Raw genomic sequence first — 27,679 nt, 5'->3', positions numbered from 1 at the left:
GAGCATTATGCCGGCGCAAATGAATCGTGTTCTCAAAGGGACTTCCAAAACCATGGAATTGAATTTGCATATTGATTTCTTCTTCCCTCTTCAGAAATGCAAAGTAGTATCGTGATGAAGCTTCCAAGGCGATGATTGTGTCCTTCAATGAACGGAAAAGTGACTTTTAGATTCATGGAAATATTTCACTACTTCTATAGACATGAAAGGCAAACATTCTCCCTGCATATGACCCAGTCTCATTTTATCGTATCTTTCTGATTTTACATGCCACGGGATAATCATGGCAGTGTAACAGAAATGTTGATCATGGAAATTTATCACTGTTTTCATAAATAATGGCAAATTTTCAACATCTTGCAATTGTATGAAGGCTCAGTCTCATCACACCTCGCCTGCTGCACAAAGACATTCTTACACTGCTTTCAATGTTAGGGCTCAAACAAAACACAATCATGACACAAATGCATCAACACCCCACTTTCAACAGGATCTGATATCCTTGCCAGGCACTGGAGGGGTGGCGGAGACTGGAGAGTAGATAAAGTTGTTCCTCTGTTCAAGCAGGAAAACAGGGACTTTCCAGGAAACTACAGACTGGTGAGTGTCTCATGTCTCAAAGGTATGGGCTAATAAGGGACAGCCAGCATGGCATTATGCGGGGCAGGTTATGTCTTACCAAGTCAGTTGAAGTTTTCAAGAAGGTGACAAGGGTGATCAATTCGGGTAGAACAGTTGATAACATATACATGGATTTTACGAAGGTTTTCAACAAGGTCCCTCATGGTATGCTCATCCAGAAGATTAAGATCCATGAGATCCATGGTGACTTGGCCTGCCCATATAAGGCAGACGGTAGCGGTGGAAGGCTAACAAAGATAACACAGTATAGGGCTGGAGGAACACAGCCGGCCAGGCAGCATCAACAATGTCAGCTTTCCTGTTCCTCTGATGCTGCCTGACCTGCTGCGTTCCTCCAGCTCCACACTTGGTTATCTCTGATTCCAGCATCTACAGTTCTTGCCGTCTCAGTGGTGGAAAGCTGTTTTTCTGGCTGCAGCTCAGTGACGAGTGGTGTTCCGCATCGATGTGACTTCTGCTGTTTGTGATATATGTAAATGACTTGGTTGCAAATGTAGATGGGGGATTACTAAGTTTGCAGATGATATAAGGACCAGTGGACGTGTGGACAGCATGGAAGGTTGTCAAAGGACACAGCAAGATACAGACCAATTGCAAACTCGAGCGGAGAAATGGCCAATGGAATTTAATCTGGGCAGGCATGAGGTGTTACATTTTAGGAGACCAAGTGTTAAGGAAAGGGATACACAGTTAATGGCAGGACCCCAAACAGCAGTGATGTCCAGAGGGATCTTGGGGTCCTAGACCATAACTCCCTGACAGTAGCCACACAAGTAGATAGGGTGGTCAAGAAGGCATATCGCATGCTTGCCTTTATTCATAGGGGTACTCAGTGCAAGAGTCAGGATGTCACACTGCAGCTTTACAAGACTTTGGTGAGACCACACAGAGTATTGCATTCAATTCTGGCCACCACATTACACTAAGGACGTGCAGGCTTTGGACAGGGTGCAGAAGAGATTTACCAGCATGCTGACTGGAATAGAGGGTATGAACGAGAGGGAGGAGCTGGAAAAACTCTTCGTTTTCTCTGGAGCAGTAGAAGCTGAGGGCAGGCTTGATAGAAGTCTATAAAATTAGGAGTTACATAAATACAGCTAACGGTCAGAAAATTTCTCCCCCGGAGTTGAAGTGTCCACTATTAGGGGGCATGCATTTAAGCTGAGATGGGGGGGAGGTTCAAAAGAGATGTGAGGGGCAAATAATTCACACTGAGCATGTTAAAAGTGTGGAATACATTGCCCGGGGTGGTAGTGGATGCAGATACGATGAAAGCATTTGAAAGGGTCTTTTAGTTAAGTGCACGAATATGCAAGGAATGGAGGACTATGGATCAAGGACAGGCAGAAGGGATTATTTCATTTGTTGTCATGTTTGGCCCAACATGGTGGGCCAAAGGGCACATTCCTGTTGCTGTAGTGTTCCAAGTTTTATGCTCACCTGTGTCATGATTGCAAAAAGTAGGATTGGGAAGAATTTTTGAAAAGCGTTTGTGAACATTATTTCACGTAAGGACAAACGGGATAAGGATGAGGTGACACAGCACAATCAGATCTTGGAGCCCATGATGAATCATAGGGACCTCACAAGCACCAATGATCAGAGGGATCTCAGGATCTTGATGTGTATGCCTGTTGATCCCACAATGTAATGGACCAGGCCGTTGAAGTGGTTTGGAAGGCAGATTGGATACTTGTCTTTATTAGACTTAATATTAAGTGGTAGAGTTTCAGAATAGGCAGGGTACGTACAACACTGTTGGGCCGAACCAACATTAAGTCAACGATGAGAAAATACAGTGAGACTTGGACAATGATCAGGCTTGGCCTGATAAAGGATAAGTTACATTTGCACCATACAAGTGCTAAGCAGCAATCAGCTCCAACAAGAGAGAATATGACCATATCAAAAAAGTTCCATGTCCTTACACTCACATCATCGTTACATTTATTTTTTTTTAAAATGTGCAAGTGCAATCCAAGCCATGCAAGGCTACGGGCCAGGTGTTGGAAATGAGGTCAGAACAATTCAGTGCTTGTCCTTGACTGTCACAGAATCTGTCAGCTTAAGAATGTATTTCTCCTGTATTGTAGACTACTGAGGTGCTTGGCTATCCACTCAACCAAGGTTAACACTGATCTAAAACTAAACTGGGTCAGTTATATAATCAGCAGTAGCCAGATCCATAGTGCAAACCACCCTGCTGTGGGACAGAGTAAGGCAAATCCAAGTGAGCGAGTGTGGTTGGAGACCCATTCGTTGGGGGCATAGATTCTGTTGCCACATTTGAGACACCAGGGCCGCCTGTTGCTTCCCTGGTGCAAGGTCAAGGACATCTCTGAGTGGTTGCAACAAATTCTTAAAGGGGAGGGTGAGCAGCCAGAGGCCACGGGGCACGTTGGTACCAATGACATGGGCAGAAAGAGGGATGACATCCTGCGGACTATGTGCAAGGAGTTAGCAAAGAGGCTGAAAGGCAGGACCGAGAGGGTAATAATTTATGGGTTGCCATGAGTGCCACATCTTAGTGAGCTAAGTCATAGAAAGATAGGTGAGATGAATGCATGGTTAAGGAGCTGGCACAGGGGGCAGGGTTTCCGGTTCATGGATAATTGGGACCGTTTCTGAGCAAGGGGTGACCTGTCTAAGAGGGATGGGAGGCAAGACGCTGTGAGCGGGAAAGGGCAGAGGGGACAAGTCGTTGTGAGCGGGTTACGACGGAGGGAACAAGTGCCTGTGAGCAGGTCAGGAAGGAGGGGCAAGTAGCTGTGAGCAGGTCAGGGCTGCGGGGGCCAGTCCCTGTCAGCGGGACAGGACTGCGGGGGGCAACTCGCAGTGAGCGGGTCAGGGCTGTGTGGGGCCAGTCCCTGTGAGCGGGTCAGGGCTGCGGGGGCCAGTCCCTGTGAGCGGGTCAGGACAGCGGGGGCCAGTCCCTGTGAGCGGGTCAGGGCAGCGGGGGCCAGTCCCTGTCAGCAGGACAGGGCTGCGGGGGGACAAGTCGCAGTGAGCGGGTCAGGGCTGCGGGGGGCAGTGTCGCCGTGAGCGGGTCAGGGCTGCGGGGGGACGGTCCCCCTGAGCGGGTCAGGGCTGCGGGGGGCCGGTTCCCCTGAGCAGGACAGGGCTGCGGGGGGCCGGTCGCCGTGAGCAGGACAGGGCTGCGGGGGGCAGTGTCGCAGTGAGCGGGTCAGGGCTGCAGGGGCTGGCCCTCTCAGCGGGTGTGGGTTGCGGGGGGCCAGTCCCTGTGAGCGGGAAAGGGCTGCGGGGGCCAGTCGGTGTGAGCGGGTCAGGGCTGCGGGGGGCAGGTCCCTGTCAGCGGGACAGGACGGCAGGGGGCAAGTCGCAGTGAGCGGGTCAGGGCAGCGGGGCGGAAGTCGCAGTGATCGGGTCAGGGCTTTGAGGGGCAGTCCCTGTGAGCTGGTCAGGGCTGCGGGGTCCAGTCCCTGTCACCGGGTCAGGACTGCAGGGGGCAAGTCGCAGTGAGCGGGTCAGGGCAGCGGGGCGGAAGTCGCAGTAAGCGGGTCAGGGCTGCGGGGGCAAGTCCCTGTCAGTGGGACAGGGCTGCGGGTGCAAGTCCCTGTCAGCGGGACAGGACTGCGGGGGGCTTGTCGCAGTGAGCGGGACAGGGCTGCGGGGGGCACGTCGCCGTGAGCGAGTCAGGTCTGCGGGGGCCAGTCGGTGTGAGCGGGTCAGGGCTGCGGGGGCATGTCCCTGTCAGCGGGACAGGACTGCAGGGGGCAAGTCGCAGTGAGAGGGTCAGGACTGCGGGCGGCAAGTCGCAGTGAGCGGGTGAGGTCTGCGGGGAGCAAGCCGCAGTCAGCCGGTCAGGGTTGTGTGGGGCCAGTCCCTGTGAGCGGGTCAGGGCTGCGGGGGACAGTCCCTGTGAGCGGGTCAGGGCTGCGGGGGGCCGGTCCCACTGAGCGGGTCAGGGCTGCGGGGGGCCGGTAGCAGTGAGCGGGACAGGGCTGCGGGGGGCAGTGTCGCTGTGAGCGGGTCAGGGCTGCGGGGGCAGGCCCTCTTAGCGGGTCAGGGTTGCGGGGGGACAGTCCCTGTGAGCGGCAAAGGGCTGCGGGGTCCAGTCCCTGTCACCGGGTCAGGACTGCAGGGGGCGAGTCGCAGTGAGCGGGTCAGGGCAGCGGGGCGCAAGTCGCAGTAAGCGGGTCAGGGCTGCGGGGGCAAGTCGCAGTAAGCGGGTCAGGGCTGGGGGGGCAAGTCCCTGTCAGTGGGACAGGGCTGCGGGGGCAAGTCCCTGTCAGTGGGACAGGGCTGTGGGGGCCAGTCCCTGTGAGCTGCTGAGGGCTGCGGGGGCCAGCCCCTGTCAGCGGGTCAGGGCTGCGGGGGGAAGTCGCAGTGAGCGGGTCTGGGCTGCTGGGGGCCGGTCCCCCTGAGCGGGTCAGGGCTGCACGTGGCTGGTCGCAGTGAGCGGGTCAGGGCTGCGGGGGACCAGTCACAGTAAGCGGGTCAGGTCTGCGTGGGGCCAGTCCCTGTGAGCGGGTCAGGGCTGCGGGGGCCAGTCCCTGTGAGCGGATCAGGGCTGCGGGGAGCAAGTCGCAGTGAGCGGGTCAGGGCTGCGGGGGGGCCAGTCCCTGTGAGCTGGTCAGGGCTGCGGGGGCCAGTCCCTGAGGCGGGACAGGACTGCGGGGGGCTAGTCAGAGTGAGCGGGTCAGGGCTGCGGGGGCCAGTCGCTGTGAGCGGTTCAGGGCAGCGGGGGCCCATTCCCTGTGAGCGGGTCAGGGCTGCAGGGTCCAGTCCCTGTGAGTGGGTCAGGGCTGTTGGGGCCAGTCCCTGTCAGCAGGACAGGCCTGCAGGGGGGCAAGTCGCAGTGAGCGGGTCAGGGCTGCGGTGGGCAAGTCGCAGTGAGCGGGACAGGGCTGCGGGGGGCAGTGACGCAGTGAGCGGGTCAGGGCTGCGGGGAGCCAGTCACTGTGAGCGGGTCAGGGCTGCGGGGGGCAGTGTCACAGTGAGCGGGTCAGGGCTGCGGGGGGCCGGTCCCCCTGAGCGGGTCAGGGCTGCGGGGGGCCGGTCCCCCTGAGCGGGTCAGGGCTGCGGGGGGCAAGTCGCAGTGAGCGGTTCAGGGCTGCGGGGACAATCCCTGTCAGCGGGACAGGACTGTGGGGTGCAAGTCGCAGTGAGCAGGTCAGGGCTGCGGGGGGCAAGTCGCAGTGAGCAGGTCAGGGCTGCGGGGGGCAAGTCGCAGTGAGCAGGTCAGGGCTGCGGGGGGCAAGTCGCAGTGAGCGGGTCAGGGCTGTGGGGCGCCGGGACCCCTGAGCGGGTCAGGGCTGCGGGGGGGGGGGGCAGGTTGCAGTGAGCGGGTCAGGTCTGCGGGGGGCAAGTCGCAGTGAGTGGGTCAGGGCTGCGGGGGGCAGGTCACAGTGAGCGGGGGACCAGTCGCTTTGAGCGGGTCAGGGCTGCGGGGTCAAGTCCCTGTCAGCGGCACAGGGCTGCGGGGGGCACGTTGCTGTGAGCGGGTCAGGGCTAGGGGGGCCGGTCCCCCTGAGCGGGTGACAACTGCGTGGGGCAAGTCGCAATAAGCGGGTCAGGACTGTGGAGGGCCAGTCGCAGTGAGCGGTTCAGGGCTGCGGGGGGCAAGTTGCAGTGAGCGGGTCAGGGCTGCGAGGGGCCGGTCCCCGTGAGCGGGTCAGGGCTGCGGGGGGAAGTGTCGCAGTGATCGGGTCAGGGCTGTGGGGGCCAGTCCCTGTGAGCTGCTGAGGGCTGCGGGGGCCAGCCCCTGTCAGCGGGTCAGGGCTGCGGGGGGAAGTCGCAGTGAGCGGGTCAGGGCTGCTGGGGGCCAGTCCCCCTGAGCGGGTCAGGGCTGCACGTGGCTGGTCGCAGTGAGCTGGTCAGGTCTGCGGGGGGCAAGTCGCAGTGAGCGGGTCAGGGCTGCGGGGGGCAAGTCGCAGTGAGCGGGTCAGGGCTGCGGGGGACCAGTCACAGTAAGCGGGTCAGGTCTGCGTGGGGCCAGTCCCTGTGAGCGGGTCAGGGCTGCGGGGGCCAGTCCCTGTGAGCGGATCAGGGCTGCGGGGAGCAAGTCGCAGTGAGCGGGTCAGGGCTGCGGGGGGGCCAGTCCCTGTGAGCTGGTCAGGGCTGCGGGGGCCAGTCCCTGAGGCGGGACAGGACTGTGGGGGGCTAGTCAGAGTGAGCGGGTCAGGGCTGCGGGGGCCAGTCGCTGTGAGCGGTTCAGGGCAGCGGGGGCCCATTCCCTGTGAGCGGGTCAGGGCTGCGGGGTCCAGTCCCTGTGAGTGGGTCAGGGCTGTTGGGGCCAGTCCCTGTCAGCAGGACAGGCCTGCAGGGGGGCAAGTCGCAGTGAGCGGGTCAGGGCTGCGGTGGGCAAGTCGCAGTAAGCGGGACAGGGCTGCGGGGGGCAGTGACGCAGTGAGCGGGTCAGGGCTGCGGGGAGCCAGTCACTGTGAGCGGGTCAGGGCTGCGGGGGGCAGTGTCACAGTGAGCGGGTCAGGGCTGCGGGGGGCCGGTCCCCCTGAGCGGGTCAGGGCTGCGGGGGGCAGTGTCACTGTGAGCGGGTCAGGGCTGCGGGGGGCAAGTCGCAGTGAGCAGTTCAGGGCTGCGGAGACAATCCCTGTCAGCGGGACAGGACTGTGGGGTTCAAGTCGCAGAGAGCCGGTGAGGGCTGCGGGGGGCAAGTCGCAGTGAGCAGGTCAGGGCTGCGGGGGGCAAGTCGCAGTGAGCGGGTCAGGGCTGTAGGGCGCCGGGACCCCTGAGCGGGTCAGGGCTGCGGGGGGGGGGCAGGTTGCAGTGAGCGGGTCAGGTCTGCGGGGTGCAAGTCGCAGTGAGTGGGTCAGGGCTGCGGGGGGCAGGTCACAGTGAGCGGGGGACCAGTCGCTTTGAGCGGGTCAGGGCTGCGGGGTCAAGTCCCTGTCAGCGGCACAGGGCTGCGGGGGGCACGTTGCTGTGAGCGGGTCAGGGCTAGGGGGGCCGGTCCCCCTGAGCGGGTGACAACTGCGTGGGGCAAGTCGCAATAAGCGGGTCAGGACTGTGGAGGGCCAGTCGCAGTGAGCGGTTCAGGGCTGCGGGGGCAAGTCGCGGTGAGCGGGTCAGGGCTGCGGGGGGCAAGTCGCAGTGAGCGGGTCAGGGCTGCGAGGGGCCGGTCCCCGTGAGCGGGTCAGGGCTGCGGGGGGAAGTGTCGCAGTGAGCGGGTCAGGGCTGCGGGGGGCCGGTCCTCGTGAGTGGGTCAGGGCTGCGGGGGGCCGGTCCCCAAGAGCGGGTCAGGGCTGCGGGGGGCAAGTCGCAGTGAGCGGGTCAGGGCTGCGGGGGGCAAGTCCCTGTCAGCGGGACTGGGCTGCGGGGGGCAAGTCGCAGTGATCGGGTCAGGGCTATGGGGGCCAGTCCCTGTGAGCTGCTGAGGACTGCGGGGGCCAGCCCCTGTCAGCGGGTCAGGGCTGCGGGGGGAAGTCGCAGTGAGCGGGTCAGGGCTGCTGGGGGCCGGTCCCCCTGAGCGGGTCAGGGCTGCACGTGGCTGGTCACAGCGAGCTGGTCAGGTCTGCGGGGGGCAAGTCGCAGTGAGCGGGTCAGGGCTGCGGGGGGCAAGTCGCAGTGAGCGGATCAGGGCTGCGGGGGGCAAGTCGCAGTAAGCGGGTCAGGTCTGCGTGGGGCCAGTCCCTGTGAGCGGGTCAGGGCTGCGGGGGCCAGTCCCTGTGAGCGGATCAGGGCTGCGGGGAGCAAGTCGCAGTGAGCGGGTCAGGGCTGCGGGGGGGCCAGTCCCTGTGAGCGGGTCAGGGCTGCGGGGGCCAGTCCCTGAGGCGGGACTGGACTGCGGGGGGCTAGTCAGAGTGAGCGGGTCAGGGCTGCGGGGGCCAGTCGCTGTGAGCGGTTCAGGGCAGCGGGGGCCCATTCCCTGTGAGCGGGTCAGGGCTGCGGGGTCCAGTCCCTGTGAGTGGGTCAGGGCTGCGGGGGCCAGTCCCTGTGAGCGGATCAGGGCTGCGGGGAGCAAGTCGCAGTGAGCGGATCAGGGCTGCAGGGGACCAGTCACAGTAAGCGGGTCAGGTCTGCGTGGGGCCAGTCCCTGTGAGCGGGTCAGGGCTGCGGGGGCCAGTCCCTGTGAGCGGATCAGGGCTGCGGGGAGCAAGTCGCAGTTAGCGGGTCAGGGCTGCGGGGGGGGCCAGTCCCTGTGAGCGGGTCAGGGCTGCGGGGGCCAGTCCCTGAGGCGGGACTGGACTGCGGGGGGCTAGTCAGAGTGAGCGGGTCAGGGCTGCGGGGGCCAGTCGCTGTGAGCGGTTCAGGGCAGCGGGGGCCCATTCCCTGTGAGCGGGTCAGGGCTGCGGGGTCCAGTCCCTGTGAGCGGGTCAGGGCTGCGGTGGGCAAGTCGCAGTAAGCGGGACAGGGCTGCGGGGGGCAGTGACGCAGTGAGCGGGTCAGGGCTGCGGGGAGCCAGTCACTGTGAGCGGGTCAGGGCTGCGGGGGGCAGTGTCACAGTGAGCGGGTCAGGGCTGCGGGGGGCCGGTCCCCCTGAGCGGGTCAGGGCTGCGGGGGGCAGTGTCACTGTGAGCGGGTCAGGGCTGCGGGGGGCAAGTCGCAGTGAGCAGTTCAGGGCTGCGGAGACAATCCCTGTCAGCGGGACAGGACTGTGGGGTTCAAGTCGCAGAGAGCCGGTGAGGGCTGCGGGGGGCAAGTCGCAGTGAGCAGGTCAGGGCTGCGGGGGGCAAGTCGCAGTGAGCGGGTCAGGGCTGTAGGGCGCCGGGACCCCTGAGCGGGTCAGGGCTGCGGGGGGGGGGCAGGTTGCAGTGAGCGGGTCAGGTCTGCGGGGTGCAAGTCGCAGTGAGTGGGTCAGGGCTGCGGGGGGCAGGTCACAGTGAGCGGGGGACCAGTCGCTTTGAGCGGGTCAGGGCTGCGGGGTCAAGTCCCTGTCAGCGGCACAGGGCTGCGGGGGGCACGTTGCTGTGAGCGGGTCAGGGCTAGGGGGGCCGGTCCCCCTGAGCGGGTGACAACTGCGTGGGGCAAGTCGCAATAAGCGGGTCAGGACTGTGGAGGGCCAGTCGCAGTGAGCGGTTCAGGGCTGCGGGGGCAAGTCGCGGTGAGCGGGTCAGGGCTGCGGGGGGCAAGTCGCAGTGAGCGGGTCAGGGCTGCGAGGGGCCGGTCCCCGTGAGCGGGTCAGGGCTGCGGGGGGAAGTGTCGCAGTGAGCGGGTCAGGGCTGCGGGGGGCCGGTCCTCGTGAGTGGGTCAGGGCTGCGGGGGGCCGGTCCCCAAGAGCGGGTCAGGGCTGCGGGGGGCAAGTCGCAGTGAGCGGGTCAGGGCTGCGGGGGGCAAGTCCCTGTCAGCGGGACTGGGCTGCGGGGGGCAAGTCGCAGTGATCGGGTCAGGGCTATGGGGGCCAGTCCCTGTGAGCTGCTGAGGACTGCGGGGGCCAGCCCCTGTCAGCGGGTCAGGGCTGCGGGGGGAAGTCGCAGTGAGCGGGTCAGGGCTGCTGGGGGCCGGTCCCCCTGAGCGGGTCAGGGCTGCACGTGGCTGGTCACAGCGAGCTGGTCAGGTCTGCGGGGGGCAAGTCGCAGTGAGCGGGTCAGGGCTGCGGGGGGCAAGTCGCAGTGAGCGGATCAGGGCTGCGGGGGACCAGTCACAGTAAGCGGGTCAGGTCTGCGTGGGGCCAGTCCCTGTGAGCGGGTCAGGGCTGCGGGGGCCAGTCCCTGTGAGCGGATCAGGGCTGCGGGGAGCAAGTCGCAGTGAGCGGGTCAGGGCTGCGGGGGGGCCAGTCCCTGTGAGCGGGTCAGGGCTGCGGGGGCCAGTCCCTGAGGCGGGACTGGACTGCGGGGGGCTAGTCAGAGTGAGCGGGTCAGGGCTGCGGGGGCCAGTCGCTGTGAGCGGTTCAGGGCAGCGGGGGCCCATTCCCTGTGAGCGGGTCAGGGCTGCGGGGTCCAGTCCCTGTGAGTGGGTCAGGGCTGCGGGGGCCAGTCCCTGTGAGCGGATCAGGGCTGCGGGGAGCAAGTCGCAGTGAGCGGATCAGGGCTGCAGGGGACCAGTCACAGTAAGCGGGTCAGGTCTGCGTGGGGCCAGTCCCTGTGAGCGGGTCAGGGCTGCGGGGGCCAGTCCCTGTGAGCGGATCAGGGCTGCGGGGAGCAAGTCGCAGTTAGCGGGTCAGGGCTGCGGGGGGGGCCAGTCCCTGTGAGCGGGTCAGGGCTGCGGGGGCCAGTCCCTGAGGCGGGACTGGACTGCGGGGGGCTAGTCAGAGTGAGCGGGTCAGGGCTGCGGGGGCCAGTCGCTGTGAGCGGTTCAGGGCAGCGGGGGCCCATTCCCTGTGAGCGGGTCAGGGCTGCGGGGTCCAGTCCCTGTGAGTGGGTCAGGGCTGTTGGGGCCAGTCCCTGTCAGCAGGACAGGCCTGCAGGGGGGGCAAGTCGCAGTGAGCGGGTCAGGGCTGCGGTGGGCAAGTCGCAGTGAGCGGGACAGGGCTGCGGGGGGCAGTGACGCAGTGAGCGGGTCAGGGCTGCGGGGAGCCAGTCACTGTGAGCGGGTCAGGGCTGCGGGGGGCAGTGTCACAGTGAGCGGGTCAGGGCTGCGGGGGGCCGGTCCCCCTGAGCGGGTCAGGGCTGCGGGGGGCCGGTCCCCCTGAGCGGGTCAGGGCTGCGGGGGGCAAGTCGCAGTGAGCGGTTCAGGGCTGCGGGGACAATCCCTGTCAGCGGGACAGGACTGTGGGGTGCAAGTCGCAGAGAGCCGGTGAGGGCTGCAGGGGGCAAGTCGCAGTGAGCAGGTCAGGGCTGCGGGGGGCAAGTCGCAGTGAGCGGGTCAGGGCTGTGGGGCGCCGGGACCCCTGAGCGGGTCAGGGCTGCTGGGGGGGGCAGGTTGCAGTGAGCGGGTCAGGTCTGCGGGGGGCAAGTCGCAGTGAGTGGGTCAGGGCTGCGGGGGGCAGGTCACAGTGAGCGGGGGACCAGTCGCTTTGAGCGGGTCAGGGCTGCGGGGTCAAGTCCCTGTCAGCGGCACAGGGCTGCGGGGGGCACGTTGCTGTGAGCGGGTCAGGGCTAGGGGGGCCGGTCCCCCTGAGCGGGTGACAACTGCGTGGGGCAAGTCGCAATAAGCGGGTCAGGACTGTGGAGGGCCAGTCGCAGTGAGCGGTTCAGGGCTGCGGGGGCAAGTCGCGGTGAGCGGGTCAGGGCTGCGGGGGGCAAGTCGCAGTGAGCGGGTCAGGGCTGCGAGGGGCCGGTCCCCGTGAGCGGGTCAGGGCTGCGGGGGGAAGTGTCGCAGTGAGCGGGTCAGGGCTGCGGGGGGCCGGTCCTCGTGAGTGGGTCAGGGCTGCGGGGGGCCGGTCCCCAAGAGCGGGTCAGGGCTGCGGGGGGCAAGTCGCAGTGAGCGGGTCAGGGCTGCGGGGGGCAAGTCCCTGTCAGCGGGACTGGGCTGCGGGGGGCAAGTCGCAGTGATCGGGTCAGGGCTATGGGGGCCAGTCCCTGTGAGCTGCTGAGGACTGCGGGGGCCAGCCCCTGTCAGCGGGTCAGGGCTGCGGGGGGAAGTCGCAGTGAGCGGGTCAGGTCTACGGGGGGCCGGTCCCCCTGAGCGGGTCAGTGCTGCGGGGAGCCGGTCCCCCTGAGCGGGTCAGTGCTGCGGGGGGCCGGTCCCCCTGAGCGGGTCAGTGCTGCGGGGGGCCGGTCCCCCTGAGCGGGTCAGTGCTGCGGGGGGCTGGTCGCAGTGAGCGGGTGAGGTCTGCGGCGGCCAGTCCCCGTGAGTTGGTCAGGGCTGCGGGGGGCAAGTCGCAGTGAGCGGGTCAGAATGCGGGGGCCAGTCCCTGTCAGCGGGACAGGACTGCGGGGGGCTAGTCGCAGTGAGCGGGTCAGGGCAGCGGGCGCCAGTCCCTGTCAGCGGGACAGGACTGCGGGGGGCAAGTCGCAGTGAGAGGGTCAGGTCTGCGGGCGGCAAGTCGCAGTGAGCGGGTGAGGTCTGCAGGGAGCAAGTCGCAGTCAGCCGGTCAGGGCTGTGTGGGGCCAGTCCCTGTTAGTGGGTCAGGGCAGCGGGGGCCAGTCCCTGTCAGCAGGACAGGGCTGCGGGGGGGCAAGTCGCAGTGAGCGGGTCAGGGCCGCGGGGCGCAGGTCCCTGTCAGCGGGACAGGACTGCGGCGGGCAAGGCGCAGTGAGCGGATCAGGGCTGTCGGGGACCGGACCCGGGAGGTGGTCAGGGCTGTGGGGGGCCGGTCCCCCTGAGCGGGACAGAGCTGCGGGGGGCCGGTCCCACTGAGCTGGACAGGGCTGCGGGGGGCCAGTCCCTGTTCGCGTGTCAGGGCTGCGGGGGGCAAATCGCACTGAGCGGGTCAGGACTGCGGGGGGCAGTGTCGCAGTGAGCGGCTCAGGGCTGCGGGCGGCCAGTCCCTGTCATCGAGTCAGGGCTGCGGCTGCCAGTCCCTGTGAGCAGGTCAGGGCTGCGGGGGGCCAGTCGCAGAAAGCGGGTCAGGACTGCAGGGGGCAGGTCGGAGTGAGCGGGTCAGGGCTGCGGGGGGCAAGTCGCAGTGAGCGGGTCAGGGCAGCGGGGCGCAAGTCGCAGTAAGCGGGTCAGGGCAGCGGGGGGCCAATCCCTGTGAGCAGGTCAGGGCAGCGGGGGCCAGTCCCTCTGCGCGGGTCAGGGCTGCGGGGTCAAGTCCCTGTCAGCGGGACAGGACTGCAAGGGGCAGGTCCCTGTGAGCGGGTCAGGACTGCGGGGGGCAGGTCGAAGTGAGAGGGTCAGGACTGCAAGGGGCAAGTCCCTGTGATCGGGTCAGGACTGCAGGGGCCAGTCCCTCTGAGCGGGTCAGGACTGCAGGGGGCAAGTCGCAGTGAGCGAGTCAGGTCTGCGGGGGGAAAGTCGCAGTAGGCGGGTCAGGGCTGCGGGGGGAAAGTTGCAGTGAGCTGCTGAGGGCTGCGGGGGCCAGCCCCTGTCAGCGGGTCAGGGCTGCGGGGGGGGGCAAGTCGCAGTGAACGGGTCAGGGCTACGGGGGGCCGGTCCCTGTGAGCGGGTCAGGGCTGCGGGGGGCCGGTCCCCCTGAGCGGGACAGGACTGCAAGGGGCAGGTCCCTGTCAGCGGGACAGGACTGTGGGCGGCAAGTCACAGTGAGCGGGTGAGGTCTGCGGGGAGCAAGTCGCAGTCAGCCGGTCAGGGCTGTGTGGGGCCAGTTCCTGTGAGTGGGTCAGGGCAGCGGGGGTCAGTCCCTGTCAGCAGGAAAGGGCTGCGGGGGGCAAGTTGCAGTGAGCGGGTCAGGGCCGCGGGGCGCAGGTCCCTGTCAGCGGGACAGGACTGCGGGGGGCAAGGCACAGTGAGCGGATCAGGGCTGTGGGGGACCGGACCCGGGAGGTGGTCAGGGCTGCGGGGGGCCGGTCCCCCTGAGCGGGACAGGGCTGCGGGGGGCCGGTCCCACTGAGTGGGACAGGGCTGCGGGGGGCCAGTCCCTGTGAGCTGGTCAGGGCTGCGGGGTCCAGTCCCTGTCACCGGGTCAGGGCTGCGGGGGGCCAGTCGCAGTCAGTGGAACAGGGCTGCGGGGGGCAAGTCGCAGTGAGCGGGTCAGGGCTGAGGGGGGCAGTGTCGCAGTGAGCGGGTCAGGGCTGCGGGGGGCCGGTCCCCGTGAGCTGTCAGGGCTGCGGGGGGCCGGTGCCCCTGAGCGGGTCAGGGCTGAGGGGGGCAGTGTCGCAGTCAGCGGGTCAGGGCTGCGGAGGGAAGTCGCAGTCAGCGGGTCAGGGCTGCTGGGGCATGTCGCAGTCAGCGGGACAGGACTGCAGGGGGCAAGTCGCAGTGAGCGGGTCAGGACTGCAGGGGGCAAGTCGCACTGAGCGGGTCAGGGCTGCGGGGACAAGTCCCTGTCAGCGGGACAGGACTGAGGGGTGCAAGTCGCAGAGAGCGGGTCAGGGCTGCGGGTCCAGTCGCTGTGAGCGGGTCAGGGCAGCGGGGGGCCATACCCTGTGAACAGGTCAGGGCTGCGGGGGGCCAGTCCCTGTGAGCAGGTCAGGGCTGCGGCGGGCCAGTCCCTGTGAGCGGGTTAGGGCTGCGGCGGGCCAGTCCCTGTGAGCGGGTTAGGGCTGCGGGGGCCAGTCCCTGTGAGCGGGTTATGGCTGCGGGGGCCAGTCCCTGTGAGCGGGTCAGGGCTGCGGGGGGCAAGTCGCAGTGAGCGGGTCAGGGCTGCGGGGGCCAGTCCCCCTGAGCGGGTCAGGTCTGCGGGGGGCAAGTCGCAGTGAGGGGTCAGGGTTGCGGGGTGCAAGTCGCAGTCAGTGGGTCAGGGCTGCGGGGGGAAAGTCGCAGTAAGCGGGACAGGGCTGCAGGGGCAAGCCCCTGTCAGCGGGACAGGACTGCGGCAGGCAAGTCGCAGTGAGGGGGTCAGGGCTGTGAGGGGCAGTGTCGCAATGCGCGAGTCAAGTCGCAGTGAGGAGGTCAGGGCTGCAGGGAGCAACTCGCAGTGAGCGGGTCAGGGCTGCGGGGGCAGGCCCTCTGAGCGGGTCAGGGCTGTGCGGGGGCAAGTCGCAGTGAGCGGGTCAGGAATGGGGGGGGCAAGTCGCAGTGAGCGGGTCAGGGCTGCGGGGGCCAGTCCCCCTGAGCGGGTCAGGTCTGCGGGGGGCAAGTCGCAGTCAGTGGGTCAGGGCTGCGGGGGGAAAGTCGCAGTAAGCGGGACAGGGCTGCAGGGGCAAGCCCCTGTCAGCGGGTCAGGGCTGCGGGGGGCAAGTCGCGGTGAGAGGGTCAGGGCTGCAGGGGCCAGTCCCTGTGTGCGGGTCAGGGCTGCGGCGGCATGTCCCTGTCAGTGGGACAGGACTGCAAGGGGGCAGGTCACTGTCAGCGGGACAGCACTGCAGGGGGGCAGGTCGCAGTAGGCGGGTCAGGGCTGCGGGGGGCCGGTCCCCTGAGCGGGTGAGGACTGTGGGGGCACGTCGCAGTGAGTGGGTCAGGTCTGCGGGGGGCAAGTCGCAGTGAGCGGGTCAGGGCTGCGGGGGGCAAGTCGCAGTCAGCGGGTCAGGGCTGCCGGGGGCCAGTCGCAGTGAGCGGGTCAGGGCTGTGGGGGGAAAGTCGCAGTAAGCGGGACAGGGATGCAGGGGCAAGCCCCTGTCAGCGGGACAGGACTGCGGCAGGCAAGTCGCAGTGAGGGGGTCAGGGCTGCGGGGTGCAGTGTCGCAGTGAGCGGGTCAGGGCTGCAGGGGGCAAGTCGCGGTGAGAGGGTCAGGGCTGCAGGGGCCAGTCCCTGTGTGCGGGTCAGGGCTGCGGCGGCATGTCCCTGTCAGTGGGACAGGACTGCAAGGGGGCAGGACACTGTCAGCGGGACAGCACTGCAGGGGGGCAGGTCGCAGTGAGCGGGTCAGGGCTGCGGGGGGCCGGTCCCCTGAGCGGGTGAGGACTGTGGGGGCACGTCGCACTGAGTGGGTCAGGTCTGCGGGGGGCAAGTCGCAGTGAGCGTGTCAGGGCTGCGGGGGGCAAGTCGCAGACAGCGGGTCAGGGCTGCCGGGGGCCAGTCGCAGTGAGCGGGTCAGGGCTGTGGGGCTAAGTCCCTGTCAGCGGGTCAGGGCTGCAGGTGGCAAGTTGCAGTGAGCGAGTCAGGGCTGTGAGGGGCAGTGTCGCAATGAGCGGGTCAGGGCTGCGGGGGGCTGGTCCCCCTGAGCGGGTCAGGGCCGCGGGGGGCAAGTCCCTGTCAACGGGCCAGGACTGCAGGGGGCAAATCGCAGTGAGCGGCTAAGTACTGCGGGGGCAGTTCCCTGACAGCGGTACAGAACTGCAGGGTGCAAATCGCAGTGAGCGGGTCAGGGCTGGAGGGGCAAGTCCCTGTCAGCGGGACAGGACTGCAGGGGGCAAATCGCAGTGAGCGGGCAAGGGCTGCGGGGGAAAGGCCCTGTCAGCGGGACAGACCTGCAGGGGGCAAATCGCAGTGAGCGGGTCAGGGCTGCGGGGGCAGGCCCTCTGAGCGGGTCAGGGCTGTGGGGGGGGCAAGTCGCAGTGAGCGGGTCAGGAATGGGGGGGGCAAGTCGCAGTGAGCGGGTCAGGGCTGCGGGGGCCAGTCCCCCTGAGCGGGTCAGGTCTGCGGGGGGCAAGTCGCAGTCAGTGGGTCAGGGCTGCGGGGGGAAAGTCGCAGTAAGCGGGACAGGGCTGCAGGGGCAAGCCCCTGTCAGCGGGTCAGGGCTGCGGGGGGCAAGTCGCGGTGAGAGGGTCAGGGCTGCAGGGGCCAGTCCCTGTGTGCGGGTCAGGGCTGCGGCGGCATGTCCCTGTCAGTGGGACAGGACTGCAAGGGGGCAGGTCACTGTCAGCGGGACAGCACTGCAGGGGGGCAGGTCGCAGTGAGCGGGTCAGGGCTGCGGGGGGCCGGTCCCCTGAGCGGGTGAGGACTGTGGGGGCACGTCGCAGTGAGTGGGTCAGGTCTGCGGGGGGCAAGTCGCAGTGAGCGGGTCAGGGCTGCCGGGGGCCAGTCGCAGTGAGCGGGTCAGGGCTGTGGGGCTAAGTCCCTGTCAGCGGGTCAGGGCTGCAGGTGGCAAGTTACAGTGAGTGAGTCAGGGCTGTGAGGGGCAGTGTCGCAATGCGCGGGTCAAGTCGCAGTGAGGAGGTCAGGGCTGCAGGGAGCAAGTCGCAGTGAGCGGGTCAGGGCTGCGGGGGCAGGCCCTCTGAGCGGGTCAGGGCTGTGCGGGGGCAAGTCGCAGTGACCGGGTCAGGAATGGGGGGGGCAAGTCGCAGTGAGCGGGTCAGGGCTGCGGGGGCCAGTCCCCCTGAGCGGGTCAGGTCTGCGGGGGGCAAGTCGCAGTCAGTGGGTCAGGGCTGCGGGGGGAAAGTCGCAGTAAGCGGGACAGGGCTGCAGGGGCAAGCCCCTGTCAGCGGGTCAGGGCTGCGGGGGGCAAGTCGCGGTGAGAGGGTCAGGGCTGCAGGGGCCAGTCCCTGTGTGCGGGTCAGGGCTGCGGCGGCATGTCCCTGTCAGTGGGACAGGACTGCAAGGGGGCAGGTCACTGTCAGCGGGACAGCACTGCAGGGGGGCAGGTCGCAGTGAGCGGGTCAGGGCTGCGGGGGGCCGGTCCCCTGAGCGGGTGAGGACTGTGGGGGCACGTCGCACTGAGTGGGTCAGGTCTGCGGGGGGCAAGTCGCAGTGAGCGTGTCAGGGCTGCGGGGGGCAAGTCGCAGACAGCGGGTCAGGGCTGCCGGGGGCCAGTCGCAGTGAGCGGGTCAGGGCTGCGGGGGGCAAGTCGCAGTGAGCGGGTCAGGGCAGCGGGGCGCAAGTCGCAGTAAGCGGGTCAGGGCTGCGAGGGACCAGTCCCTGTGAGCGGGTCAGGGCTGCGGGGGCCTGTCCCTGTGAGCGGGTCAGGGATGCGGGGGTCAGTCCCTGTGAGTGGGTCAGGGCTGCGGGGGACAACTCGCAGTGAGTGGGTCAGGGCTGCGGGGGGCCGGTACCCGTAAGCGGGTCAGGGCTGCGGGGGGCCCGTCCCCTGAGCGGGTGAGGACTGTGGGGGCAAGTCCCTGTCAGCGGGACAGGAGTGCGGGGGGCAAGTCGCAGTGAGCGGGTCACGGCTGCGGGGGCCAGTCCCTGTGAGCGGGTCATGGCTGCGCGGGCCAGTCCCTGTGAGCGGGTCAGGGCTGCGGGGGGCAAGTCGCAGTGAGCGGGTCAGGGCTGCGGGGGCCAGTCCCCCTGAGCGGGTCAGGTCTGCGGGGGGCAAGTCGCAGTGAGGTGTCAGGGTTGCGGGGTGCATGTCGCAGTCAGTGGGTCAGGGCTGCGGGGGGAAAGTCGCAGTAAGCGGGACAGGGATGCAGGGGCAAGCCCCTGTCAGCGGGACAGGACTGCGGCAGGCAAGTCGCAGTGAGGGGGTCAGGGCTGCGGGGAGCAGTGTCGCAGTGAGCGGGTCAGGGCTGCGGGGGGCAAGTCGCGGTGAGAGGGTCAGGGCTGCAGGGGCCAGTCCCTGTGTGCGGGTCAGGGCTGCGGCGGCATGTCCCTGTCAGTGGGACAGGACTGCAAGGGGGCAGGTCACTGTCAGCGGGACAGCACTGCAGGGGGGCAGGTCGCAGTGAGCGGGTCAGGGCTGCGGGGGGCCGGTCCCCTGAGCGGGTGAGGACTGTGGGGGCACGTCGCACTGAGTGGGTCAGGTCTGCGGGGGGCAAGTCGCAGTGAGCGGGTCAGGGCTGCGGGGGGCAAGTCGCAGTCAGCGGGTCAGGGCTGCCGGGGGCCAGTCGCAGTGAGCGGGTCAGGGCTGTGGGGCTAAGTCCCTGTCAGCGGGTCAGGGCTGCAGGTGGCAAGTTGCAGTGAGTGAGTCAGGGCTGTGAGAGGCAGTGTCGCAATGCGCGGGTCAAGTCGCAGTGAGGAGGTCAGGGCTGCAGGGAGCAAGTCGCAGTGAGCGGGTCAGGGCTGCGGGGGCAGGCCCTCTGAGCGGGTCAGGGCTGTGCGGGGGCAAGTCGCAGTGAGCGGGTCAGGAATGGGGGGGGCAAGTCGCAGTCAGTGGGTCAGGGCTGCGGGGGGGAAAGTCGCAGTAAGCGGGACAGGGCTGCAGGGGCAAGCCCCTGTCAGCGGGTCAGGGCTGCGGGGGGCAAGTCGCGGTGAGAGGGTCAGGGCTGCAGGGGCCAGTCCCTGTGTGCGGGTCAGGGCTGCGGCGGCATGTCCCTGTCAGTGGGACAGGACTGCAAGGGGGCAGGTCACTGTCAGCGGGACAGCACTGCAGGGGGGCAGGTCGCAGTGAGCGGGTCAGGGCTGCGGGGGGCCGGTCCCCTGAGCGGGTGAGGACTGTGGGGGCACGTCGCACTGAGTGGGTCAGGTCTGCGGGGGGCAAGTCGCAGTGAGCGTGTCAGGGCTGCGGGGGGCAAGTCGCAGACAGCGGGTCAGGGCTGCCGGGGGCCAGTCGCAGTGAGCGGGTCAGGGCTGTGGGGCTAAGTCCCTGTCAGCGGGTCAGGGCTGCAGGTGGCAAGTTGCAGTGAGCGAGTCAGGGCTGTGAGGGGCAGTGTCGCAATGAGCGGGTCAGGGCTGCGGGGGGCTGGTCCCCCTGAGCGGGTCAGGGCCGCGGGGGGCAAGTCCCTGTCAACGGGCCAGGACTGCAGGGGGCAAATCGCAGTGAGCGGCTAAGGACTGCGGGGGCAGTTCCCTGACAGCGGTACAGAACTGCAGGGTGCAAATCGCAGTGAGCGGGTCAGGGCTGGAGGGGCAAGTCCCTGTCAGCGGGACAGGACTGCAGGGGGCAAATCGCAGTGAGCGGGCCAGGGCTGCGGGGGAAAGGCCCTGTCAGCGGGACAGACCTGCAGGGGGCAAATCGCAGTGAGCGGGTCAGGGCTGCGGGGGCAGGCCCTCTGAGCGGGTCAGGGCTGTGGGGGGGCAAGTCGCAGTGAGCGGGTCAGGAATGGGGGGGGCAAGTCGCAGTGAGCGGGTCAGGGCTGCGGGGGCCAGTCCCCCTGAGCGGGTCAGTCTGCGGGGGGCAAGTCGCAGTCAGTGGGTCAGGGCTGCGGGGGGAAAGTCGCAGTAAGCGGGACAGGGCTGCAGGGGCAAGCCCCTGTCAGCGGGTCAGGGCTGCGGGGGGCAAGTCGCGGTGAGAGGGTCAGGGCTGCAGGGGCCAGTCCCTGTGTGCGGGTCAGGGCTGCGGCGGCATGTCCCTGTCAGTGGGACAGGACTGCAAGGGGGCAGGTCACTGTCAGCGGGACAGCACTGCAGGGGGGCAGGTCGCAGTGAGCGGGTCAGGGCTGCGGGGGGCCGGTCCCCTGAGCGGGTGAGGACTGTGGGGGCACGTCGCAGTGAGTGGGTCAGGTCTGCGGGGGGCAAGTCGCAGTGAGCGGGTCAGGGCTGCGGGGGGCAAGTCGCAGTCAGCGGGTCAGGGCTGCCGGGGGCCAGTCGCAGTGAGCGGGTCAGGGCTGTGGGGCTAAGTCCCTGTCAGCGGGTCAGGGCTGCAGGTGGCAAGTTGCAGTGAGCGAGTCAAGGCTGTGAGGGGCAGTGTCGCAATGCGCGGGTCAAGTCGCAGTGAGGAGGTCAGGGCTGCAGGGAGCAAGTCGCAGTGAGCGGGTCAGGGCTGCGGGGGCAGGCCCTCTGAGCGGGTCAGGGCTGTGGGGGGGCAAGTCGCAGTGACCGGGTCAGGAATGGGGGGGGCAAGTCGCAGTGAGCGGGTCAGGGCTGCGGGGGCCAGTCCCCCTGAGCGGGTCAGGTCTGCGGGGGGCAAGTCGCAGTCAGTGGGTCAGGGCTGCGGGGGGAAAGTCGCAGTAAGCGGGACAGGGCTGCAGGGGCAAGCCCCTGTCAGCGGGTCAGGGCTGCGGGGGGCAAGTCGCGGTGAGAGGGTCAGGGCTGCAGGGGCCAGTCCCTGTGTGCGGGTCAGGGCTGCGGCGGCATGTCCCTGTCAGTGGGACAGGACTGCAAGGGGGCAGGTCACTGTCAGCGGGACAGCACTGCAGGGGGGCAGGTCGCAGTGAGCGGGTCAGGGCTGCGGGGGGCCGGTCCCCTGAGCGGGTGAGGACTGTGGGGGCATGTCGCACTGAGTGGGTCAGGTCTGCGGGGGGCAAGTCGCAGTGAGCGTGTCAGGGCTGCGGGGGGCAAGTCGCAGACAGCGGGTCAGGGCTGCCGGGGGCCAGTCGCAGTGAGCGGGTCAGGGCTGTGGGGCTAAGTCCCTGTCAGCGGGTCAGGGCTGCAGGTGGCAAGTTGCAGTGAGCGAGTCAGGGCTGTGAGGGGCAGTGTCGCAATGAGCGGGTCAGGGCTGCGGGGGGCTGGTCCCCCTGAGCGGGTCAGGGCCGCGGGGGGCAAGTCCCTGTCAACGGGCCAGGACTGCAGGGGGCGAATCGCAGTGAGCGGCTAAGGACTGCGGGGGCAGTTCCCTGACAGCGGTACAGAACTGCAGGGTGCAAATCGCAGTGAGCGGGTCAGGGCTGGAGGGGCAAGTCCCTGTCAGCGGGACAGGACTGCAGGGGGCAAATCGCAGTGAGCGGGCCAGGGCTGCGGGGGAAAGGCCCTGTCAGCAGGACAGACCTGCAGGGGGCAAATCGCAGTGAGCGGGTCAGGACTGCAGGGGGCAAATCGCACTGTGCGGGTCAGGACTGCGACGGGCAACTGCCTGTCAGCGGGTCAGGGCTGCGGGGGGCAGGTCCCTGTCAGCGGGTCAGGGCTGCGGGGGGGCAGGTCCCTGTCAGCGGGACAGGGCTGCGGGGGGGCAGGTCCCTGTCAGCGGGACAGGGCTGCGGGGGGCAAATCGAATGAGCGGGACAGGGCCGCGGGGGGCCGGTGCCCGTGAGCGGGACAGGGCCGCGGGGGGGCCGGTGCCCGTGAGCGGGACAGGGCCGCGGGGGGGCCGGTGCCCGTGAGCGGGACAGGGCCGCGGGGGGCCGGTGCCCGTGAGCGGGACAGGGCCGCGGGGGGCCGGTGCCCGTGAGCGGGACAGGGCCGCGGGGGGCCGGTGCCCGTGAGCGGGACAGGGCCGCGGGGGGCCGGTGCCCGTGAGCGGGACAGGGCCGCGGGGGGCCGGTGCCCGTGAGCGGGACAGGGCCGCGGGGGGCCGGTGCCCGTGAGCGGGACAGGGACGCGGGGGGCCGGTGCCCGTGAGCGGGACAGGGCCGCGGGGGGCCGGTGCCCGTGAGCGGGACAGGGCCGCGGGGGGCCGGTGCCCGTGAGCGGGACAGGGCCGGCCGGTGACCGGTGCCCGTGAGCGGGACAGGGCCGGCCGGTGCCCGGTGCCCGTGAGCGGGACAGGGCCGGCCGGTGCCCGTGAGCTTCGGGGGAGAGGACGAGGAGTGGGGTGGGGGGTGAGGAGGAGGAGGAGGAGGCAGGTGGGGGGAGTGGAGAACGAGGAGGCGGCGGGTCGGGGGAGTGGAGGAGGAGGCAGGTGGGGGGAGTGGAGGAGGAGGAGGCAGGTGGGGGGAGTGGAGGAGGAGGAGGAGGCGGCGGGTCAGGGGAGTGGAGGTGGAGGAGGATGGGGGGAGTGGAGGAGGAGGAGGGAGAGGGAAAGGAGGAGTATGAGGAGGAGGGTGGTGGGGTCAGGAGGAGGGGGAGAGATAAGGGGAACTGTAGATGCTGGAGAATCCACGTTAACAAAGTGTGGAGCTGGATGAACACAACAGGCCAAGCAGCATCTCAGGAGCACAAAAGCTGACGTTTCGGGCCCAGACCCTCTTTCACAGACGGGGATGGGGTGGGGGAACTGGAATAAACAGGGAGAGCGGGGGAGGCGGACCGAAGATGGTGAGAAAACAAGCTTCAAAATCTCCCCTTCCCCCACTACATCCCAAAACCAGCTCAGCTCGTCCCCTCCCCCCACTGCATCCCAAAACCAGCTCAGCTCGTCCCCTACCCCAACTGCATCCCAAACCTGTTCTTCCTCTCACCCATCCCTCTGTCCCACCTCAAGCCACACCTCCATTTCCTACCTCTACCTCATCCTGCCTCCTTGACCTGTCCATCTTCCCTGGACTGACCTATCCTCTCCCGGCCTCACCTCTACTCTCCTCTCCTCTCTCCCCATCTTGTTTTCTCTCCATCTTTGGTCCGCCTCTCCCTCTCTCCCTATTTATTCCAGTTCCCCCACCCCATCCCCGTCTCTGATGAAGGGTCCAGGCCCAAAACGTCAGCTTTTTGCTCCTGAGATGCTGTTTGGCCTGCTGTGTTCATCCAGCTCCACACTTTGTTAACGTGGATTCTCCAGCATCTCCAGTTCCCCTTATCTCTCCCCCTCCTCCTCCTCCCCCTCACCACCCTCCTCCTCATCCTCCTCCATTCCGTCTCCCTCCTCCTCCTCCTCCTCCACTCCCACCACCAGCCTCCTCCTCCACTCCCTGCACCCGCCTCCTCCTCCTCCAATCCCCCCACCCGCCTCCTCCCCCTACTCTCCCCCAACCCCCCCCTCCTCCTCTGCCCCAAACACCCCCCCTCCTCCTCTCCCCCAAACCACCGTCCTCTTACCCCAACCCCCCTCGTCCTCCTCCTCCCCCAACCCCCTCCTCCTCCTCCCCCAACCCTCTTCCTTCCACCCCAACCCTCCTCCTTCCACCCCAACCCGCCTCCTTAACCCCCAACCCGCCTCCTTAACCCCCAACCCGCCTCCTACTCCTTCCCCGCAACCCTCCTCCTACTCCGTGATGACAAAGGAGGAGGGGGGTTGGGGGGGGGAAGGGAGGAGGAGGAGGGTGGGAGGGTGGGGGGGGAGGGGGAGTAGGAGGAGGGTGGGGGGGAGGGGGAGTAGGAGGACCGCTGGGGCACGTCGCCGTGAGCGGGTCAGGGTGGCGGGGGCACGTCGCCGTGAGCGGGTCAGGGCAGCGGGGGCACGTCGCCGTGAGCGGGTCAGGGCGGAGCGGGTACGTCGCCGTGAGTGGGTCAGGGCGGCGGGGGCACGTCGCCGTGAGCGGGGCAGGGCGGCGGGGGCACGTCGCCGTGAGCGGGGCAGGGCGGCGGGGGCACGTCGCCGTGAGCGGGGCAGGGCGGCGGGGGCACGTCGCCGTGAGTGGGTCAGGGCGGCGGGGGCACGTGGCCGTGAGCGGGTCAGGACGGTCCACAACTCCACCTATCTTAGTGTCATCTGCAAATTTACTAACCCATCCTTCTACGCCCTCATCCAGGTCATTTATAAAAATGACAAACAGCAGTGGACCCAACACCGACCCTTGCGGTACACCACCAGTAACTGGTCTCCAGGATGAACGTTTCCCATCAACTACCACCCTCTGTCTTCTTTCAGCAGGCCAATTTCCGATCCAAGCTGCTAGATCTCCCACAATTCCATTCCTCTGCATTTTGTACAATAGTCTGTTATGGGGAACCTTATCGAATGCCTTGCTGAAATCCATATACACCACATCAACCGGTTTACTCTCATCTACCTGTTTGGCCACCTTCTCAAAAGAACTCAATAAGGTTTGTGAGGCACGACCTACCCTTCACAAAACCGTGCTGACTATCCCGAATCAATTTATTCTTTTCTAGATGATTATAAATCCTGTCCCTTAGAACCTTTTTCAACACTTTCCCGACAAGTGAGGGAAGGCTCACTGGCCGATAATTACCAGGGTTGTCTCTCCTCCCCTTCTTGAACAGGAGAACCACAATTGCTATCCTCCAGTCATCTGGCACTATTCCTGTAGCCAATGACGAGTTAAAAATCAATGCCAAAGGCTCGGCAATCTCCTCCCTGGATTCCCCGAGGATCCGAGGATAAATCCCATCCGGCCCAGGGGTCATAGCTATCTTCACCCTCTGTAGGATTTCAAATACCTCTTCCTTGTGAACCTCAATCCCACCTAGTCCAGTAGCCTGTACCTCTGTTTTCTCCTTGACAACATTATTTTTCAACAGTATTCACTCTAGAAAACGACATTCATTGAGCGCTTCCCCTATCTCATCTGACTCCACACACAACTTCCCACTACTATCCTTGATTGGGCCAAATCTAACTTTTGTCATTTGTTTATTCCTTAAATACCGATAGAAAGCCTTAAGGTTTACCCTGATCCTATCCGCCAACAACTTCTCATGTCTCCTCCTGGCTCTTCTGAGCTCTCTCTTTCAGTCTTTCCAGGCTACCTTGTAACCCTCAAGCACCCTGACTGAGCATTCACATCTTATAGTAACAGAAGCCTTCTGCTTCCTCTTGACCAGGGATTCTACTTCCTTCGTAAACAACGGCTCCCGCGCTCTACAGCTTCCTCCCTGCCTGACACGTACATACTTATGTAGGACACACAGGAGCTTTTCATTGAATAAGCTCCACATTTCTACTGGGCCCATCCCCTGCAGATTCCTTCCCCATCCTATGCTCCCTAAATCTTGCCTAATCTCATCGTAATTGCCTTTCCCCCAGATATAACTCTTGCACAGTGGTGTACACCTATCCCATTCCATCACTAAAGTAAACATAACAGAATTGTGATCGCTATCACCAAGGTGATCACTTAATTCGAAATCTAACACCTGGCCAGGCTCATGACCCAGTACCAAATCTGATGTGGTCACTGCACCCCAACTCCATTAGTCACTGCATCCCAATTCACTCAGTCACTGCATCCCACTTCCCTCAGTCACTGCATCCCACTTCCCTCAGTCACTGCATCCCACTTCCCTCAGTCACTGCATCCCATTACCCTCAGTCACTGCATCCCATTACCCTCAGTCACTGCATCCCATTACCCTCAGTCACAGCATGCCATTTCACTCAGTCACTGCATCCCATTTCACTCAGTCACTGCATCCCATTTCACTCAGTCACTGCCTCCCACTTCACTCAATCACTGACTCCAATTTCAGTCAGTCACTCCCTACCATTTCAGTCAGTCACTCCCTACCATTTCAGTCAGTCCCTCTCATTTCAGTCACTCACTGCATCCAATTTCCCTCAGGCACTGCATCCCATTTCCCACATTCACTGCATCACTTTTCACTCAGTCACTGCATCACTTTTCACTCAGTCACTGCACCCCATTTCCCCAGAGTCACTGCATCTCATTTCCCTCAGTCACTGCATCCCATTTCTCTCAGTCACTGCATCCCATTTCCCCACAGTCACTGCATCTCATTTCTTCAGTCACTGCATCCCATTTCCCTCACTCACTGCATGCCATTTCCCCCAGTCACTGTATCCCCTTTCTCACTGATGCTGCAGTCAATTTCCGTCAGGTCCTGCAACCCATTTCCCTCAGTCACTCCCTCCCATTTCCCACATTCACTGCATCTCCTTTCCCTCAGCCACTGCATCCCATTTCACTCAGCCACTGCATCCCATTTCACTCAGCCACTGCATCCCATTTCACTCAGTCACTACATCCTATTTAACGGAGACATGGAATCCTATTCAACTGAGACAGTGCATCCATTTCCCTCAGTCACCGCCTTCCATTTCCCTCAGTCACCGCATCCCATTTCCTTCAGTAATTGCATCCCATGACCCTCGCTCACTGCATCCCATGACCCTCACTCACTGCATCCCATGACCCTCACTCACCGCATCCCATGACCCTCACTCACTGCATCCCATGACCCTCACTCACTGCATGCCATTTAACGGAGACAGTGAATACTATTCAGCTGAGACAGTGCATCCGTTTCCAACAGTCACCGCACCCTATTCCCCACACTCACCACATTCCATTTCCCTCAGTCACAGCCTCCCACTTCACTCAGTCACAGCCTCCCACTTCACTCAGTCACAGCCTCCCACTTCACTCAGTCACAGCCTCCCACTTCACTCAGTCACTGCATCCCACTTCACTCAGTCACTGCATCCCACTTCACTCAGTCACTGCATCCCATTACCCTCAGTCACTGCATCCCATTACCCTCAGTCACAGCATGCCATTTCACTCAGTCACTGCATCCCATTTCACTCAGTCACTGCCTCCCACTTCACTCAATCACTGACTCCAATTTCAGTCAGTCACTCCCTACCATTTCAGTCAGTCACTCCCTACCATTTCAGTCAGTCACTCCCTACCATTTCAGTCAGTCACTCCCTACCATTTCAGTCACTCCCTCTCATTTCAGTCACTCACTCCATCCCATTTCCCTCAGGCACTGCATCCCATTTCCCACATTCACTGCATCCCATTTCCCACATTCACTGCATCACTTTTCACTCAGTCACTGCATCACTTTTCACTCAGTCACTGCATCACATTTCCCTCAGTCACTGCACCCCATTTCCCTCAGTCACTGCACCCCATTTCCCCAGAGTCACTGCATCTCATTTCCCTCAGTCACTGCATCTCATTTCTTCAGTCACTGCATCCCATTTCCCTCAGTCACTGCATCCCATGTCCCTCAGTCACTGCATCCCATGTCCCTCAGTCACTGCATCCCATGTCCCTCAGTCACTGCATCCCATGTCCCTCAGTCACTGCATCCCATGTCCCACAGTCACTGCATCCCATGTCCCACAGTCACTGCATCCCATGTCCCACAGTCACTGCATCCCATGTCCCACAGTCACTGCATCCCATTTCACTCAGGCACTGCATCCCACTTCACTCAGGCACTGCATCCCACTTCACTCAGGCACGGCATCCCACTTCACTCAGGCACGGCATCCCACTTCACTCAGGCACGGCATCCCATTTCACTCAGGCACGGCATCCCATTTCACAAAGGCACGGCATCCCATTTCACTCAGGCACGGCATCCCATTTCACTCAGCCACTGCATCCCATTTCACTCAGCCACTGGGTCCCATTTCCCAGAGTCACTGAATCACCTTTCCCTCAGTCACTGCAT

The 27,679-nt window shown here is 65.1% G+C and overlaps 1 protein-coding gene across 1 annotated transcript in view; it reads right to left on the bottom strand.

Moving 5' to 3' along the window:
* LOC132206754 (uncharacterized) overlaps positions 1-27,679 on the bottom strand; it is a 173,658-nt gene continuing 145,979 nt past the window's right edge. The window contains exon 6 of the mRNA XM_059641707.1: positions 1-142. Within this exon, the coding sequence (XP_059497690.1) occupies positions 91-142 (52 nt within the window). The 3' untranslated portion in view covers positions 1-90. The remainder of the gene's footprint in view (positions 143-27,679) is intronic.

This window comes from Stegostoma tigrinum, chromosome 43, assembly GCF_030684315.1.
Source record: "Stegostoma tigrinum isolate sSteTig4 chromosome 43, sSteTig4.hap1, whole genome shotgun sequence".
Taxonomy (NCBI): Eukaryota; Metazoa; Chordata; class Chondrichthyes; order Orectolobiformes; family Stegostomatidae; genus Stegostoma; species Stegostoma tigrinum.
Note: the sequence above shows the minus strand (reverse complement) of the source record. Positions and strands in the feature narration are given on the sequence as shown.